Genomic DNA, 20,097 nt, shown 5'->3' with positions numbered 1-20,097 from the left:
AAACAAAATTAAGTAACAGAAAGTTAATGCTTATGTGATCTAGCTCAAAAAAGCATACCCGTCTCATGTAAAACAGAGTAGGGCTGCTTGCAGTTCCGCGATCGTCCCTGAGTAAAAGAAGGCTTAATTATGGCTCGCAATTTCCATTGGTGTAGAACATCTTGCTCTCCAGTCCGCCAGCGAAAGAGCGTGTTCTTGTATTTATGGCAAACTGTCATATGTTCTTGGCATTCTTGCGCTACAAAAATCCTAAGGTATTGGATAGTTAAGCTTGTATTAATTCAGATACCCATACATAAAAGTGGTTCAAAGAAAAAAAAAATTTTAACTCACCTGCACGGGCAACTAACAATTTTCCTTCGCTATCGATGCTTTCAGTTTCTGTCAGACAAGCTGTAACAAAATTTGAAGTGTGCTTTTGCATGGTAATTTACAAACTGGACAAATTCTGGATTTTCTGGGCTTGGACTCCAAGCCCCACCAACAAGAGAGGCACAACTGTAAAGGGTCATTCTATTTTTAAATTTCAGCCGAATAATTTCTTGCTTTGTGTTAAATGTCCTGGCGCCGGGTCCTGTCGCTGTGTACATGTTCGGTCTCTTTAATCTAATTTTGTGATGTACATCTGAATGAATGAATGGATTTTGCACGATCGAAACCTTTTATATAGTTGTTTTAAAACAAGATGAGAAACTTTTCGTATTTTATTTCCATTAATGACAACTGAACGGAAGCTAACAGCGATATATGTCCATCATAGTTTTAATAATTATGTACGTTTATGTTCGTAAAAAGTAAACTTCCAAATTAATAATAACTACACGATTTATATTTTTGACGTAAGTTACGCGAGTAAATAAAATATACAAATCATTCCCAATTTCAGGTATTAAAGTGAATGATATTATCTTAATCTTTAATCTTAAATTTGAAATGTAAGAGTCCTAACAAACAAATCTTTCCTCCGATCTTTTTAATTCAATTATTGACAAGAAAATTCATAACGTGACGCAGGTCACGCAATGAGCTCAGTCGATGATTTTACTATTTTTTCTTCTTTCTTCGCGTCTATATAACCTGTTGATAGGCATAAGACGTCAACAAAATCAAAGAAAGTTTAAAATTGCTTTCTTTGTGCAAATCATAGCTTCTAAATGTAAATTTAGCGGACCAAATCACTTAGCGGAGGACGAATTCAAAAATTAGATTTATGCAAATTAGGCACCAGGAGGTCGTAAACTTTCGTTTCTCATTTGTGTGCATCTTGAGTACCCAGATTTTTTATTTAATATTATAACAGACGAGCCATTGAGCTTTTGCACAGTGTTTATTTCGACTCCATATCGGACATATCAAGGTGCTTTTTCGGCCTCCAAAGTTTCTCAATTTTTGCCCTTTCCCGAAGTGCTTGATAAAGCAATATTTTAAAAGGCGAAGGAAACCTCCAAATAGCCGGAAAAAAATGAAAGTTTATGTTGCCTGAAAGAAGAAAGGTCAAGCTATTATTCTAAGTTTATTTCGATTTAAAGAATTAAAAATTGCTCTTATAGGAATATCGAGAACTTTGCCATTTTTACGCATATTTTTTGCATATTTAATGAGCCAAAAACCGTTATTTTCGTTTTTTCTTAATTTCTCGAAAACCATAAATTCCTAGAAGATCAGAATAATATTTTCGAACATAGTTCCCCAAAGGTGTTATTCAGGCAAAGTTTCAAGATTTTCGATTTCCCCAGCCTGTCCAACGATTCTTCATATTCTCAGTCGGAGCCTCTTAATATCTGCGAAATTTAAAAGAATTTCTTTTTTTTTGTCAAACTATGATGAGTTACTTATGCACACAGAACGAAAGCAAGCATTTGAAAGAAAAGTAGACGGGGATGCCTGTCAAGGATTGGGTAAACATTTGGCTTTAGGCATCCAAAGTTTTAGTTGATTTTTGTTTTCAGCATGATACGAAAAATCTAGATAGTGTTACAACGTAAACTCCGAAAGTTCGATTTTATTATTATAAATACTGGAGACAAGCTAATTAAGGAAAGATGGCGATGCTGTTACTAAACCAATTTCCCGTCAACATTAATTCAACAAAGCGGCAAACTTCAAATAAAATTAACAGGAAAAGATCATAGTTTTATTTTTGCCTTCAACCGTCAACAATGGCACTTTATGGCGCCTAAGAATCCAATGCATTAAAGGGGAGCTCTAAAAAGTTAAACATTTTGACCTCAAAAAGAATACTTACTATCAGCGAAAAGGTCATTAATAGGTATTCAACGCCTGTACCGATCGAATACGCTAAATTGTATAGAGACGGTTTTTTGTTGGTCTTTTTTAGTGCATACATACAGGACAGTTGTTTAGCACCTGGTGACGCACACCGAACACGCATGCAAGCTACCCGTGCTTAAGGTGCTGGGAATAACACCACTGAGCTACAATATCCAGAAGACTTAAAATTCCTTCAGTTAAACCTGCAGAAACTCTCATGGTAACACTGAAGAGGTATGGGTGTTTGGTCTGAATTACTTATATACATAGCCAGACATCCCAACGAGGGAATTTGAGCTAGCAAAACAAGTTAATCTTTAATTTCGGATTCTGTAGCTGAACAGGGAAACGACCGAATACTTTTAACAAAGCGTCCATCGCAGGCAAGTCGCAGGCTGCTTAATCCTTCTCAGCGATATTTCCAGATGTAGTTAATCTTGCAACAAGTCTTGTGCGAGAATTAAAAAGATTTTTCACTGTTTGGTCGATATGAAAGAGAAAAAGCTTTTTGGAGTGGCCGCGTGTTAATATCGCTTAGAGACGTCCAAATGAAACAAACTTGACCAGATCGAAAGGAAATATTGCTAGACGACACATGGTGCATTTAGAACAATTTATATTAGATAAAAAAAGGCAAAAAGGCAAATTACCGAACAATTTGGATGGTCAAGTTTACAGTTTGACAGCGAGCATAACAGTTACGGGGTTCTTTTTAATTTTGCAGTATTCGGCACCATAAAATAAATGCTAAATTGAGGAGGAAAAAATTCTTTCACGAAATGGTTTCTTCTTTAGATAATTGCAGCCAAACATTTGGATCACCTTTCAATGAACTAACGAAATTCAATGTCGGTTTGTGATGATTCGAGTGGAGGAATCGACATATGTTAGGATTCTTTGACACTCGGCAGCTGAGTATTGGAATAGCAGAGCAGTTTAGGACCAAAATCTTACTCAAAGATATTCCTCAATGGAACTATCTTATGAAGTCAGTATTTTTTAGCAAATAAATTTGCCTAAAATATAGAAAATACGGGCAGCGTGAAAAAACCGGTGGAACCGATTGGTTCAATAATCAAACTCACAGCCGATTAGATGTTCCATTTTGTTCGAGTACCGAACCCAATCGAACGATTGGTGTTCGATTGAGTTCTCAGTGAATTTTGGTTCGATTTTGTTCGATTAGATACCCCTGGTGTTAGGGGTAGGTTATTTTATAGTCGCAAAGAGAATGGCACAAAATATACCAGACATCTTCGAAACAAGAGAACTATTTTTATTTTCAGTTTCATCGAGGAAAATGTGAATAGTTATCAGCATGCTGTATAACTTCAACAACTTTAATATTTTCAATATTTTAATATTTTTAGTGTATATCTTACTTTTTGCTTTTATCATATTTACATTTTCGTCGTTTGCATTTCTACTTTTATTATACAGGATCCTAGAGATGGCAACGTTTACTTTTAATACTACCAACAACATTAACTCAACAGAGGCAGATGGTAAGACCACCGTAATAATTTATCCTTTTTTTATTTTCGTGCCATTAATTACTAATAGCAACCCTTAAGTAACTATGTGCATTTGTGACTATAGTATTAAATAAGCTTCTTTCGATCTTTTTAAGGTTATTCACTCGGTGTCCTTATCTTAACTAAACAGAGACAGGCCCTCGTACATCACCATTCGATTCGAAATCTTTGCAAGACGCATGGCAAAAAAATGTCACTTCGTCTTCTCTTAATTTACAGGAACAAACTTTAATCACGGCCTTAACACAACCATTCGTTACTGAATGGTTGTGTTAAGGCCGTGATTAAAGTTTGTTCCTGTAAATTAAGAGAAGACGAAGTTACATTCAACAGATATCGAGCAGCTAGACGTTTTCCACTGAAAATGTCTAAGAAGAATCCTCGGAATATTCTGGCCACACACCATCTCTAACCGTGATCTCTATGAAAGAACTAAGGAGAGACCCATCTCAGAAACCGTGAAGGTCAGGCGATGGAGATGGATAGGTCATATCTTGAGGAGGGAAAAAGACAACAATTGCCGAGTTGCTCTCACCTGGATCCCTGAAGGCAAGAGAAAGCGAGGAAGACCCAAGATTTCGTGGAGAAGAACTGTGGAAGGTGAGCGTAAAGACCTGGGTTGGACTAGCTGGAATGAGGTGGAACAGCGAGCAAGAGACCGTGAAGGATGGAGGACGTTTCTGGGTAGCCTTATGCTCCAGTTAGAGAAGCGAAGAGGATGAGTGAGTGAGTGTTAACACAACCATTCCGCAGCCCACTATTCCAACAGATATCAAGATTGGCATGACGTCAGCATATGCAGTGATTTTTGTCGTCGCTTTCTTTGGCAACACCCTCGGCTTGTTCGTGGTATTTAAGAAAACTTCTCGATCTACCAGTGTCGCAAACCTATTCATCGCCAACATGGCTGCTGCAGATCATCTACTGTTGACTGTCACAGCTATGCCCTATTCTGTGGCTTACTTCTATCGTGGGGCCATTTGGTTTAGAGGAACACTGGGTATTATCACGTGCAAAGCTGTGCACTACGCCATCCTCGTTTCCATAGCAGCGACCGTTCTAGTAGCCTGCGTTGCAGACGAACAAAACCCCGGTATAGTGCGTCTGCGAATTAGAGCACAAAAGCTTGTTCCGGCCCCCCGCGTGTTACCAGGGATTTCTATAATAACCTCTGATTGGCTTTTGAATAGGGCCGTTCTTTCGTGCGTCGTAATTGGTTGAGTGGATCTCGTGAAACCATAGTTACGCGTTCGATGAATACCAGATACCAGATACAGTAAAACGTTCTTGTCATATATTTGTGCCGTTCTGTATTGGAATTGGTCATCCAATCTATTTCGCTTTTCACTTGTTTAGAAAGGGCACGATATGCTGTCAGTTGTATTATTTGGAGGCGTTTAAAGTTGAGTAGAGCCATAAGACATTGGTCTGCACGGCTTTCCGTTTGTATATTTTGCCCGGATATTTTGACACCTCTGTTTTACATTTGTCATATGTAATAAATTACTATCGCGGTTAGTCTCGGAACATTCATATTTGCAAGATATTTTTTAAGCTTTTGAAATATTCCCTCTGGTCCTAAATTTTTCGTGAAGATGTCGACTACTTGCATTCTGCATTTGTAATGCCGGGTCCGGCTGTTTATTGTGTTGCAAGGTGTGTTGCTTCCCATCACGGATGTTCGTTGTGTGACATTCTTTCACCACAAGACAAATGTAGATTATTCAACATTTATACCATGACCTTTTTGCTTGTCAGTTGTGTATGCCGGCCTGTCGTTATCGTTGTTTTCTTTTTTTTATGAGATAGTTCGAACCGGCTGCTTTTTTACCGCTTCAAACGCTAATTCTCACCGATCTGCCGTGATCGCCGCCAAGTTTGTTTTGTATCTGGTCTTCGTCGAAAGCGTAACTATGGTTTCTCATGATGCACTCGACCAATTACGACGCACGAAAGAACGGCCCTATTCAAAAGCCAATCAGAGGTTATTATAGAAATCCCTGGTAACACGCGGGGGGCCAGAACAAGCTTTTGTGCTCTAATTCGCAGACGCACTATACCGGGGTTTTGTTCGTCTGCAACGCAGGCTACCGTTCTAGCAATGGTGCTCATTTCATTCGACAGATTTTACGCGGTGTTCTATCCCCTCAGGGGAAAGCTTTTCCGAAAACCAAGAATCCTGTCAGCAGTAATTTGGATTTTGTCTTTCATTTTAATGATCCCAGCAGTTCTCTATTATCAAGTAAAATTTCTTCCTAGCCAAAACGCCCATATTTGTGTCTGGGATTGGCCAAGTGATCACGTCGGTAAAATATTTCACATCTCCCTTTTTGTCAAACTGTACATGTTCCCTCTTGTCATAATGGCCATTCTTTACGTCTTAATTTGTGTTAAATTATGGCGTCGTAAAATCCCAGGCAATGCATCAGGAAGAAGTCGCGCTGTCGAAATGTCTAAACGCAAAGTTCTGCGACTGTTGGTCGTCATAGTTGTTGTATTTGCGCTTTGCTGGTTCCCAACATACGTCAGTCATTACTTTATATTCGTTCGACCTGAACATAGGCATAAATTACCATCGACAGTTCAGTTCGTTTCCTTTTGGCTAGCACATGCAAACAGCGCTATCTATCCGTGTCTTTATATTTTGCTCAATTATAGTTTTCGCAAGAGGCTGGTTTCGACGCTTGCCCGTTGTCCGTGTCTAAGATGTTTCAGTTACAAAGCCAATTGACGAAAAAAGTGTTCGTAGCACAAGGGTATATGTATGTTTGTCCGTAAACTTTATAGCGTTTGGCCGCGTAACATGACATTTTTTGCTAAGAGATGAAGAGCCACTGAAAGTTACACCCACACTTGTATTTTGGGAAACGCTTTCCGTACACAAGTGCAAAGCTTAAAGGCTGATTCAAATGGTACAACTTTGGCGCATGCGACTTTGAAAATTGTATAAATTAATATACTAACAATGTGAACGTTAATAGCGAAAAGACATTTGCATTGCACACTGTGAATCCGGGTGGTGACTCCTAAGTGAAAAGGACGGGGATGCTCGACGGAAAATTTTGATTCAACCCCTAAAGGAGACCATGGCCACTCTGGGCGTGGCTCAATCAAGCTTTTCCTTTTTACCCTTAAAAGATACCATTTTTCTTCACGTGCAACCCTTAACGAGGCCTTGGCGGCTAAAATATTGGTGTCCTGTCGTTAAAACCCTAACTGCGATTAAAATTCGTAATTTGCACCCCTAACAGAGACGATTAGCGTCCCCGTCCTTTTCATGAGGGGTCCCCCTTCGGGGGCTGTAATTGCTTCAATTTTATTAGGAAATACTAATATACTTAACGATAAGTTACTTTAACTTATTATAAATTAAAAATCCAAAGTAAACATTACTGGCTGGGGAGATAGTAAAAGGTATTGGAAAAAGATGGCAGGCTACAACGGTCTTCCCTTTTGCGTAGCCTTATCCGAAAAATTCCTGAAACCCATTTCCTTCCACCGCGAGCAGGCGTTTGCCTGTGAAGAGCTAGTGTCCCTAAAGAGGTCACAATGATAAATTAGTAATTCCAGCAACACTATCAATAGTCATCTGACTTCACCAAACAGTACGAAATTAAGCAAAACATGGCGTATCCGATCACAGCCAATTAGCTCGAGTGAAAAGTTCAAGCATTGCCTGTCCTATCCTGCTGGAACTTAATAAGTGATCTCTTTGTAGATACCTTTTCGTTTTATGCGAGTAAAAGGTCATCTTCCTTCGTATTCACTGAATTTCAACATCGTGAATACAATAAAATAATAATTATACATCTAACATAATAACAATGATTATCATGATTCTATATTGCAAATAAATAATATATTGAAGTTTTGTTTGAAGTTATTAGACCTGTAATACATAAATAAAAGTACCAAAATCACCCAATGGTTAATTTAGTTGCGTTTCTAAACTGTGGCAGTTAAGGTGGCTTACTACAGTTTTATTGGGTATATGAGCCCAACTTTTAACTCTTTCGTAAAATGTTCAGAAATGTTTTATGTTTCTCTTATTACTGTTTGTTATAGCGTACAGCCATCATATGCGACATTGAACAATAAAATTAAAATGCTATAAAACAGCCAAAATGAGCGACCGAGGGCTAAAGAGGGGACTGGACACAGATAGTTTCAATGGCGTTTTTCTTAAAATCTGCCCGTATGAACCATGGCAACGTCATAAATACAGGCAGGTCTTGCCAAAAATCGTCATTTTTAACATTTTTCTTTATTTTTTCCAGTTTTTTTTGAAACAGAAGTGCAAGATTTGTTTATTTTTACATTCCATAAGCATTCTGTCTTGATTTTGCATCAATTTCCGTTATTTTGTGACTTTCTAAGAAAATGTTGAAATCCATGATGGCGGATCCAAGATGGCGGCTCAAATGACGTCACGTGACGTCATATGACGTCACAGCCAATTAAAATTATGTCATCTTGTAGAGTAAGCTAAGGGCTTTCTTATCAGTGTAAAATAATCTCGCTACGCCTTAATATAACGAAAACTCCGGGGAGGGGTTCCATCCACCCCCCCCCCCCCCCTTGTACGATGGTGGGGGTGTGAGTTTGCTTGTACGTCCGAGGGTTAAAGTTAGCTCAAAATCTGCCTTACAGACTTTTTTTTAAATTTTGGCCGTACACGTGATTTACTCCTATAAATTAATTGTGAAAGTTTTACAATGGATCGTACCTAGGTTTTTGAGAAATCTTTGGTCAAAAACAAGTTTTGACAACCTTGGACGATGATCAAATTGCGCATGACCTTTTATTTGAGCGCGCGCTTATGTGACGCCATGCTTCGCGTGCGATGAAGAAAGACAAAATAATATAATACTAGTAGTAATCAGAGATTAGGGGAGTGCGTTCGACCTATAGGTAAAATAGACCCAAGGTAAGCAGGCAGTGGCAAAAATACCGACATGGTCGGCCTACTTGTAGTATGCCTTATGTCAAAGTTAGTTACTATGGGTCACTATGCTTATACCTCACTAAACGCGAGGAGGATATAAAGTGCGAGAAAGATTGTGTGACGAGCCAAAAGAACATAGAATGAATGAAATATTATTTACACAAAAATAATTATTTATTTCACTTGACCTGTTATCGTTTGGCACTAAACGAGATTTAAACTTCCACAAACGTCTGGGAATAGTTTTACTTCGATTCAAAATTCCACAGACATAATTCACACAGTAATCCGTCCACTACACGCATATTACATTCACACAACGATTCCCTCGTCAAAACGTCTAGTGTTTCTAGGAATAACGATATATCACAAATTCAAAGAAGTGATAAAACAATTTCGATCCGTATTATACCCACTCTCGATGCATTAAATTCTAACAATTTGTAGTTTTGTGCAACATATAATTGCAGGAAAATACGCTGGTTTACCTACGAACAAACTCCGTACGAAACTACACATCGACTTACTCGATTTTCACTCTTTTTATGACGTTCAGTGGCTGAAGACAACTCTGCTACCTTGGATGATAACCTTCTAATGTTCAGCATGACACTTTTGGCAAAATTACAATTTTGGCAACACGTTTTTAACCCTTTTTTTTCAAGCAAAATAATGTTTCTAAGCTCCGTTTGGGACGCCATCTTGTTTTGCATGAAATCGAGGCCATCTGTGGCTACCAGTTTCCCGGCCGAGATTTGCCCCTGCAAAAATCAATCGGCGCGGCCAATCTGGTGTCCATACATCTGCGCGCGCATTACGGCTCGATTCATTCCCCATAACAGTACACAGGCATAACAACTCAAAAGACAGGACGCAAAAACAAAATTAGGCTTGCGCTCTCCTTCGTCGAACGCAATAACTCCTCTATCGGTTGTTTAGCTATCTTTCTTGTCATATTTTCCGTCCTAGGTTTAAACTCATGAATGAAAGCATTTTGAGACTTTAGTATACAAAGTTGGATTTAAGTGCTGAAACTTGTTTTGTTTCCGTTTTGAAATGCAAGCGCAATTTTTGTCGCGCGACAAATATTGACGTCAGGCAGAAAATCGTAGCGCGCACTCTTGAGCCTCGTAAAAACTGTTGTAAGCTACCTTAAAACTGCCATAGGTTTGCTTTCCTACATACGTCGTACGTCGTTTTTAAATTATATATTATGACGTCAATGGGTTTGTAGGAACAATGGGAAACATCACGTACAAAGCTTTGTTCTACGTCATGTCCGTATCCATAGCAGACTGAGACTGGTCTAACAATAGGCCATTTCCGAGTTACCCTTTACCTCTGTTTCAAAACGAGTCTACGTGCGAAACCATTCAAATGAAAATGAGTTTGATTTACATGAAAATGGACCTGTGGGTGAAACTCATTTCATTTGAATTGTTTCGCACGTAGACTCGTTTTGAAACAGAGGCGAAGAGTAACTCGGAAACCTCCTTATAAGACAATAGTTAATGCAAAGACCAACACTGTTGTCAGTGATGATTTGTATTGTGTAAATGACTCGATATGATTTGTTATTTCAAGCGCGCGAATATATGTTTGTGCGCAGCTGGACTTTCTGAAAAATATTGTTTTTATTTCTTCGGATTTAATCCTCATAATTTCCACAGATTTCTGTTGGTAAGTAGTGACTCGACCGAGACCGAAAACCGAACAAGAAAAAACCTCTGTCACCCAGGGTAATCCAAAACGCGTTTTCTTTACGATTATTAAGAACAGGGAGAAGCTTGGGATCTAGTAGCATGTCTGACGTCATATCTGCGTCTGTAGCCCACCAAATCGTAGGCAAAAGTTATTTAATAAAAGCGCTTGTCATAATTGCGCCTTTCTTACATTGCAAACTTTTCGACAGCAACCACACCCATAGCTGTTCACTGACTAGCTACATCTGTTAACCACTCGCCGCCCGTGAAGGTATAAACTCTCATCCAGAAGAATATCTTCTTCAGTTGAAGGTAAGCGTTTTTTTACGCTCGTGGGTTTGTTTGTTATAAAATTCAAATTAGGGTTATGTTGCAAATCATCAGCTATAAAAAACAAAGCAAGAAGGATTGGTCATCTTCGGGGGTTTTATTCAACATGTTAATGAACTGGCTAGTTAAGCTGATCAACACGTTTATATCATTTGGATAGAAGCTGAAGAGTAAAAGAAATGTGGAAGCTTTGTCAAACTTCTCTCGCAGCAAGCAAAAAACCTAAAGTCCTCAGTTGTAACGTGAAACAATTTACCTAGCTAGAAATTCTGCTTTGTTCGATAAAGTATTGTTATCTTAATGAACATCTTCTTTGTCACATTGGCGACGGCAAACGCGCGCGTCGAAGTTAAGCAAACTTTTTCAAGCCACTTTCGCTGAAGTTTGACCAAACATTGTTGTCCAGACATAATGGAAAAAGCTTTTTACTTGACAAGAAAATATTTTGTACAAAATACTCCAAACAAACAAATCGATCAAAATAATTCCTTAGTGGCCTATTTCCGCATTGTAAAATTTCGGCCGCTCAGGAAGTCATACTGAATTTTCATTTTTTTCCTGCCCGTTTATCACATAAACCTTAACTATCAGGGCTTCTGGGCCAAAGCTGTTTCAAATAACCGGTATGCAATGCATACTAAGGCGGTGACGTTCCAGTATAGCGAGTCAGTATGTTTGAAGCCCAGACAGAGGACTGAGAATGGACATTTTGGGCTTCGTTTGTTTGTTGTTCAATTTCAGACTGTGATGTTACCCTTGAGAATTACTTCTTTCAAAATCAATTAAAAGAAATTCACAATAATTATTCAGATAGATAAAAGAAAACTCTCTAGGGGAGCATCATGTGATTTGTAATGGGCAATCTATATACAAAGCTAGTAAGGTCTACTGTTGTGAGTGAAAATGTGATTAAAGTTGATAGTTTAGAAACTGATTCATTTGCTATAAAAGGGGAAAAGGGGTTTGTCGAGTAAATAGAATTTTGCAATAAGTTGCTTTCGGGTGGTGTTCTTTGTTAAGTTGTGCATTCCAAGGTAAGGATGTTAGTTTCTAACCAAAGTTAATAAAAAAGGCAAATACTGAGCTGCTTTGATCACAAAATTGGAATTTTAATTTGTACAATTGTAACTGAATGTCTTTTATTACAGTGGAATGCAACATAGTATGCAACTGTACTAGAAAGCCAGGAAGCAACCACAACTTGGCAGAAAAATACTGTTTTGAAATAATGTATCTTGATTAACTGTTGTTTAAATGCAGCTGATAGTTGTGATGCAGGATAAGTCCAATAAGTCCAAAATCTTGTTATATAATTTTAGAGGTAATACACACAATACAAGTGAAGTCCAGGAAGCAAGGTTGATACAGTATCTTGATTTACTCTTGTTTTAATGCGGCTGATAGCTGTCTACACTGACTGTACAATCAGTGGAGCAAGATACAAATGTATGTCCAATAAGTCCAAAGTATTGTTATCACTCCGACATTTGGAGGTAATACACACATACAGTACAAGTGGAGTCCAGGAAGTAAAGTTGATACACCAGTGAGCCAGTGAAGACCTCCGATTGAAGGGTCTTTTCATTGGTTAATCCCAAGATGTTTAACACAGTTTCTTTTTAACTCCATTGTTACTGCTACATGGTTTTAACTGTGTTGTTTGAATATAGCTGTCGCTCATAGTGAGGATTGGGCCTTTTATAACTGTATACAGACCAATAAGTTCTAGCCAGTTCCAATGCAATGGGCACTTTACATAGTGTCTCTTGACAAAATGTAGATTGAAAATGTTGGAGTAATCAGCACATAACATGGCAGTCAGTGGATTCTCTGAAAACGGTATCTTGTGCATTTTCTTGTTGTTTTGCATTTTTGTTCTGTAAACATAATAAAAGAAAAAATCAATAGTTAAAAATATTAATAATGTTTTTAACAATAACTAATAGAGATGTACATGTAAATATTATGAGGTAACATATTAACATATATCACGACTACATGTACATGTTGATGCAGGGATGTCGCTAATGGACGGCTGCCCGCTAATTTCACTGGTTGAAAGAGGATTTACGGTAAATCCAGCTGAAATTTCACATGAAAATGAAGATTTAGATAAACTTTTAAAGCTACTAAGGCCATAAATACCAGCTGGGTTGTTGATGATGAGCTGGCTTAATGTTCTCTTAGCAACATCCCTGTAGATGTCAAATTAATAATTATCAACATACATGTGTAATTACATGGACCAGAACAAGAAACAACTACATTGTGTACTGTATGTATACTTACCTTAAATGTACAGTTGCAATATGGTGGGTTTGTGACCCAAAGGGTGACAAGGATGGGTTTGTCAGTGACCCAAAGGGTCACAAGGGATTCAAAAGAACGCCACAGATTTATGTGCTTAGACACCAAGACTGATTAACTACAACACTTTAATGTAACACAAGTAGATACTGAATTCACTTAAATCTTCTTTCTTTCTGAAACACATACCAAGGTACTTAACATGTAAATTATGCTTCTTTTTAACTCTTTAAGACCCAACAGTTACCACAACAAATTTAATCTTACAATGTCAATACTAAATCAAGAGAAGAGGTTAGGAGAATTATACTGTAATAAAATGGTCACCAAAGGGAAATTGCTTTGAACTTTTAACAAATTCTCCAAACAATGCTATAAGAAAATGTATGGAGATCAGTCAGGAGAATTTGTATGTGTATGATAGGGCTTAAAAGGTTAATCATTTACTGGTCATTATAGCCTACAAAAATGTACTGTACATACTGTGTCTACTATTTTTTGGTTGCTATCCACACAGCTTTATGGTCACTAAAGTATGTCTCGAGAACACCAGTTTGGACTCTTGATTCATTTAGATTTGTATAAATGTGATCAATTGTAGTTCTGTTGTCAGTGGTGAAGCCTGAAATAAGTTGTTTGTATCCATATGTTTCAATCATTTGATTATGTATACTGCTGTTTTGTACAACATTATTAAAATCAATGTTAAAATCACCAAGTATTATATGAAAATGTTCTGTTGACATAATGGAATGAAGTTCTCTCAATGCTTGAAGCAAATGTCTCGTTGACACTTTTGGTGATCTATAAATTCCAGCAATAAGAACATCTGGCAGACATTTAACTTTAATTATTGTTATTTCAACTCCATGCATATTTTGACATTTGGGATATCCATCATTACATTGAGCTCTGGTATAAACTGCAGTTCCATAGAATGGTCTTTGTGTATGCAACTGCCTATCAAATGAAGCATCATTTCTAAACAAGGAGAAGTCATTGATATTATATTCATCATTTTGGTCAAACACCCACAACCTAGTTTCAACAATGATATTTACATCTGCTACCTTTATGTTAAAATCATTTTTCACATCTGATATATGCTTGTGTAGTGAACGTGCATTAAGAAAAACAATCTTGACAAAATCATCACCAATGTCTTGAAGAGAAAATACAGATGTCTGAAGATAAGCCACTGTTCGCAACCTCTGCATTTCATTCTTAACTTTGTTACTCACAGTTATCTTTTTTTCATTGAGATTCTTTATATGTAATCCATCAATTGTGGTAACTCTACTTAATGCAACATAATGAATGTGGGGAATAGCGCGTCTTGAAGTAAGATCAACTACAACCTCAGTTTCAGTGTCACCCTGAGAACGGTGAATAGTTTTCCCTGCAGATGGCCGTAAAGGAAATTGTTTTCGAACGATTTGAGCAGCTTTACTTCTTCCTACAAAAAATGTCACACAAACAGGTTTTACTGGTGTCCATTTCTGCTGGATATTGTCACTGTAAAGGTGTCTATTTTCATTTCGAGTTTTCTCTCCAACTTTAGCATGATCAAATTCAACCCAAACAATTCCATCAGGACGTTCAGAACTTAGGAGACTGATAAATCTCACTAAACCTGCACTACCATTTGTAAGCCCATCATCTAATCTGATGTTTTGGCAGACTTCAATCCTTTCATTTTCTGCAATTGCAAGATGAGTTGCTAATTGCATAGTTTTTCGTGGATTATCTGGAACCTGTCTTAATAACCGTGCCTTTAATTCCTCAGATTGAGTACCAATGACACTGTCAACTGCCTTGACAATATATTTTTTACCTGCTGCAGAATTATAAACTGACCTGTTAAACTCATCAACACTGTCATTTTGGATAAATAGGTGTGGAGCATGTCTGGGATAGTTCATATTAGGATCTTCAATGATTCTTGCTCTCAGTATATTCAAGTCATTCTCAGTGTGAATGCCTTCACGTAGCCGATTAAGAATTTCTGCAAACTGATGGCTTTCTCTTTGACGCATAATTTCATGCAATTCAAACATCTGAAAATGTTTTTGCCATAGATTAGCTGCTAAAGGGGCATAATTACTCTCCAAATCTTCAAAAACATACCCGTCAAATACTGGCTGAAGTTGAAACAAATCTCCAATTGCTATAATACTCACTCCCCCAAAATCATTAGCTGTACCTATGATATCTTGAAGTCTTTTGTTAATCTGAACATTGAACATAGAATTTCCTACCATTGATACCTCATCAATGAAAATTATCTTCAAACCAGCAAATTTGCATCTTAAGGAGTTCAAACGACTGGCATCAAGCTTCTTATAAATTTTTAAGGACTGGTTTGCAGGCACACCTAATGCAGTATGGATTGTATTTCCTTGAATATTGTAAGCAGCTTTACCAGTTGGAGCAACAAGGACAGCTTTAATTTGATGAAAATCATCACCGGCTCTTGTATTTAAATATTTGTAAACTGCTTATAACATCACTTTAGTCAAGTGAGACTTTCCAACTCCAGCACCACCAGAAAGAAACAAATAGAAAGGTTCATTAGTTGTCTTTACAAGGTGTAAAACATGGTAGAAAAATTGCAATTGCTCAACATTTAGAGAACGGACAGCTTCCCTATACTCTTCATCTGGCAATTCATCAAACGAGAAATTTTGTTCACGATTCTCACTACTGGAAGGAATCCCCAGATCTTCAGAAAGATCGTAGTTCCTAACTTCTTCTGTGTTGCATAAACGTTCCCTATCGGTTTCTGCAAGGTCATGCAGTTCTACGTGTTGAGCATTTGGAGCTACGCAATCCCACATATCATCAGTGCATTCTACAGTTTGTACATCATCTAATACCTTGTCCAGTTGCTTACTACATGGTGCATACTGAGACATCTGATCATTTATCTGTTCAGTTAATCTCTGACAACGCTCCTTGTATGTCTCAAAGTCACCAAGCAAATCAGTGTTTTCATCTCTCCATGCAGTAAATAACATAAGGAGCTCACGATAGTGCTTTTCAGGGTTACTTTCTTTATTAAACCAAACACTTCTAATTACCCTAGCTTTTGACCGCTTCTGGGGTTGTTTTTGGTTCTTTGTTTTCAAATCACTGCTAGCTGCACATGTAATATCTGTACTAACCTCATCATCTTCATTATTGTCATGATCAAATATTTCTAATGGCAATCCATCAACATCAGTATTGTTGCAACTCTGCAAGTTTTTCAGGTTTGATTTCATATTATTGTCATACCAAGCTGCCCAGTCAGCTAATGTCACATTCTCTAGGCAAGATGGCCTTTTGGTGTACCTTTTTATTAAGCCACCTGATTCAATGTCTTCTGACTCATCTTCTAGGTGCTGAATGTCATCAATTGATTTCAGAAGATGAACCCTTTCATCTGGTAAAGCTGTATTAATAAATACCACTTCACGAGAAGAACGACGCATTGGTAACTGAAGTACAATATATACTGCCTCTTGTGCGCTTATTTCAACACTGTTCAAGAATTTGTTACCAATGTCACGCACTTGCTGTTTAATACCCAAATTTCCTTCTCGAGCTTCCTCACATGCTTTTCTTAAAAGTTCACTCATACCTCTTTGCGCTTTTGATATGTAAGAAACAACATACATCGCACAAGAGTAGATATCTAAAATGAATTGAACATCCATGTTTGCTCTCCATGCAAGCAGGCAGTGCTTGTTGTAATTATTGATTCTAAGTTCATTTGGCTTTCTTTTCAAAAATATTGTTGCCCTACTTAAGGAAGATCTAATGGCTAGAATATAGACCTCTTCTGTGACACCAAGCTTTTCGAGAAGTTCGTCAAATGAAATATCTTCTCCTTCCCTCATTGCATTAAGTTGCTCATTGATTTCTTTCCAAGTTGCTTTGTGCTCGTCCAAAAGACTAATTTGGTCACTTTCACTTAAAGGATACAATATTCGAGTGCTTTTCATTGGAGGCTGTGGAAAATTAAACCTGCATTTTTTCTCAAACCTTTTTTTACAAGTAAATGAATGTTTATGTTCCTGACGAGAAACTAATTCATCTAACTCACAACTGTTTCCAGGTTTTGAACAAGTGATAATTTTATCAACAAAATTGCAAATTTTTTCATCTGAATCTTCACCAAACTTTGGTGCACCTTCAATCCATAAAAGCATATGTATATGTGGTGAGCCACGCTGTTGAAATTCAACACGATAAAACCAATCTGCTATTTTTCCGAGAGGCGCACAATCACTATGCAAAAATTTAACAATAAATTGCTGAACTTGGAAGTCAAAATGTCTTGCACATGTGATAGGATCACTTTGTATTAACCTTGACTTTTCCTCCCACGACAATGCATTTAATTCATTATCACTGTATATTTTATGATCAGTCAATTCACCTAACATCCTTAACAGATGATTCCACTTTGTTTCAGCTGCAGAAAAGCTACAGAAAAGTGTTGCAGCTCCAAGTTGCCTTATCATGGCAAATAAATCTTTCTTAGCCTCTCAAAGTAGGGTGGTGAACCACGAAGAGCTCTCAGAAATCGGTAGCCTTCATCCAAATGAACTAATTTGTCTAAAGCACCTTCTTTTTTTAACTCGCCTGCTGTTAGTCTCTTTCCTTTTGTTTTATGCTTTCGTAGAGCAATCTGGCATTTGCCTAATATTATTTTCATTTGCAGCTTTTTCAGTTTAAAAAAAATATTTTCGATACACTTAGCAACTCTGCGATCAGAACGCCTTAACTCTGATTTGCAAATGTCACTATAATACACAGGCACACTTCTTTCCTTATTATCTGCTCTTACTTTGCCATAGAATATCCCAGGATATGCTAGTTCTTCGCAATATTGGTCTTTAAACACACTTATTGGATGATTGCTTTCACCTGGTGCAAAGTTCAAAACCTTTTCACGCTCACAATCTTCTACAAAGTCTGGAGATGTCAACATTGTATCCAAAGTACCAGCACACATTTCTGATTCATCCACCTCATTCCAAGAATCTTCTTTTTCCCCTTCAGATTGAGTAGGACAAGAATCCTTAGAAAGATCTCTGCTAGAAAAATGCAAATCTTTTCCACTACCTGAGCATCTTGATACATCCAAAGTCACTGGTATACCAACTAATGCTTTTAGACTAATAGGGTTTGCTGATCTATACCCTTTTGAACACACTTCAACAAGAACAACATATTGTGGCTCAAGAATTTTATATCTGAACAGTTTGATTACAGTGGAAGTACTTACATTAACTGCTGCTTGACTGAATTCAGTAGATAAGTCATCTTCCAGTGGTAATAGATCATGTACAATGACCATGTGCTTTCTAAAAAGTGTTTGCTCTTTTTCCCAGGCACTACACAAAGAACAAAAAAACACCACTTTATTACTATTACAGTCATTGTGATGGAATACTGGCAGGTAGTTACTCTCTTCACAACATTCACTATCAGTTTCTACTGCATGATCATACAACATATGACTTTTTAATTTCATCCAGTCTATTAACACCTGTTCACAAGCAAGGCAAATAAAAACTTGACCACATTGAAATGGAAACAATCCACTATTTTGTGACAAAGATTCCACATTGTTATTCAGTGACTCATTAGAAGCTACAGGTGCATTCATTTCTCCAATGTTGCTTGAACTGCAGCAAGGTCTATCATTAATTGTGTCATTTTCCTTACACCCTGTAAACAAATCATTCCAATCTGGATTAAGTTTGATGCCTTCTTGTTGATATAGTACACCATTTTCAGTCAGCCATTCAGCTGCTTCAAAAACTTTGGATGGTCTTATATTTTGAGATAGGACATAGTTTTTGTATTTTAATTTTCTCTTCAGTTGCACTTTGATAGTCTCTGTTTCAGACGAAAGTCTTGGTAAAATAGTTACAGTATTAACAACATCAGCAGGAACATTTACTATGTTGCCATGGATTTTGAACTGCTTTCCTCTAGCTGCTTCATGTATCTTTTGAAAGATCAACCGTGGTGATACAAGTCTCCATTCTAGTTCTGTCAAGTCTAAATGGTCAGGTTTAGATGGAAAATTCATTTTATTTTGCACTGCACATGGAGGAATTTTATTCTGCTTTAGGTGTTTATAACACGTATTACAAACCCATTGAGCTGTACAACATTGCTCACTTATTTTTATGCATTTTAGCACAGCTTCATTATCAAGTTTTAGTACAGTTTGAGCTCTAACAAGACTATGTTTGTACCATAACTGATCACAACATGTACAGACAAATGTTGGCCCTGTAGCAACCAGTTCACGAAAAATGGCAACCAGCTCATCGCAAGACATTTGGTTTCTATTTGTATAGGCTTCTCTTCTTTTTCTCAACCGTTCTTCTTTCTGTTGCTTTGTTTCAGTTTCTTTTGCTTTTCTTCGGGATTCTCTCTTTTTCTTTAGTCTCCTTTCTCGTTGTTCATTGCTTTCAGTTTGCTTGTTTTTCATGTTTTGTTCTCTACTTTCCTTTAACCTATTTTCTTTCTGCTGCTTGGTTTCACTTTCTCTTTTTTTTTCTCATTAGTTCCCGATACTTCCTTAACCTATTCTCTCTCTGTTCTTTGCTCTCGGTTTCTTTTTTTTTAATTCTTTGTTCCCTGCACTTTCTTAACCTATTTTCTCTCTGCTCCTTGGTTTCAATTGCTTTTCTTTTTAAATACTTTTCCCTGTACTTTTGTGACATACTATCCCTTTTACCTTCAGTTTCAGCGCTAATTCTTTTGACTTTCTTTTCTCCAGATGTAGGTAGGCTTTCTACGTGTTCTTCTGATTTTTCTTGTTTTCTCTTCCTGCTATTGTTGCTATCATTTTCTTGTGAGCTATTTTCTGTTTCCCATTCTAAATTGTGACATTGACTGTATGACTCCTTACATCTTACAATATTGTCTCCTATGGTAAATTGTTGACTGCAAGTACTTGTGAAACTTCTGTAATTATCAAGTGACAATTTTTTAACTT

At 37.3% G+C, this 20,097-nt stretch overlaps 2 protein-coding genes and 1 pseudogene across 2 annotated transcripts; 1 reads left to right on the top strand and 2 right to left on the bottom strand.

Moving 5' to 3' along the window:
* The first annotated feature begins 4,575 nt into the window (after nucleotides 1–4,575).
* LOC144638182 (neuromedin-K receptor-like) lies at nucleotides 4,576–6,537 on the top strand. The gene is made up of 2 exons (XM_078497382.1): nucleotides 4,576–4,856; nucleotides 5,893–6,537. Exons 1-2 carry the CDS (start codon nucleotides 4,590–4,592, stop codon nucleotides 6,535–6,537), a joined length of 912 nt encoding a protein of 303 aa, XP_078353508.1. The 5' UTR covers nucleotides 4,576–4,589.
* A 6,853-nt stretch (nucleotides 6,538–13,390) lies between these two features.
* LOC144642199 (uncharacterized) lies at nucleotides 13,391–15,577 on the bottom strand (the record flags this gene model as incomplete). Its single annotated transcript, XM_078501181.1, has 1 exon — nucleotides 13,391–15,577. A coding segment is annotated over one exon (1,995 nt), but the record flags the coding sequence as incomplete, so codon positions are not given.
* Nucleotides 15,578–15,589: 12 nt separating this feature from the next.
* LOC144642198 (uncharacterized) lies at nucleotides 15,590–19,587 on the bottom strand (annotated as a pseudogene).
* Nucleotides 19,588–20,097: the final 510 nt, after the last annotated feature.

Source organism: Oculina patagonica, chromosome 2 (genome assembly GCF_052425735.1).
Source record: "Oculina patagonica isolate OP01 chromosome 2, crgOcupat, whole genome shotgun sequence".
Taxonomy (NCBI): domain Eukaryota; kingdom Metazoa; phylum Cnidaria; class Anthozoa; order Scleractinia; family Oculinidae; genus Oculina; species Oculina patagonica.
Note: the sequence above shows the minus strand (reverse complement) of the source record. Positions and strands in the feature narration are given on the sequence as shown.

What these genes read in the sequence shown, in the direction of transcription:
- LOC144638182 (XM_078497382.1), top strand. Translation starts at nt 4,590, where the DNA reads ATGACGTCAGCATATGCAGTGATTTTTGTCGTCGCTTTCTTTGGCAAC. An exon ending in CCATCCTCGTTTCCATAGCA is followed by an intron (nt 4,857 to 5,892) that starts GCGACCGTTCTA and finishes TCTGCAACGCAG; the next exon opens with GCTACCGTTCTAGCAATGGT.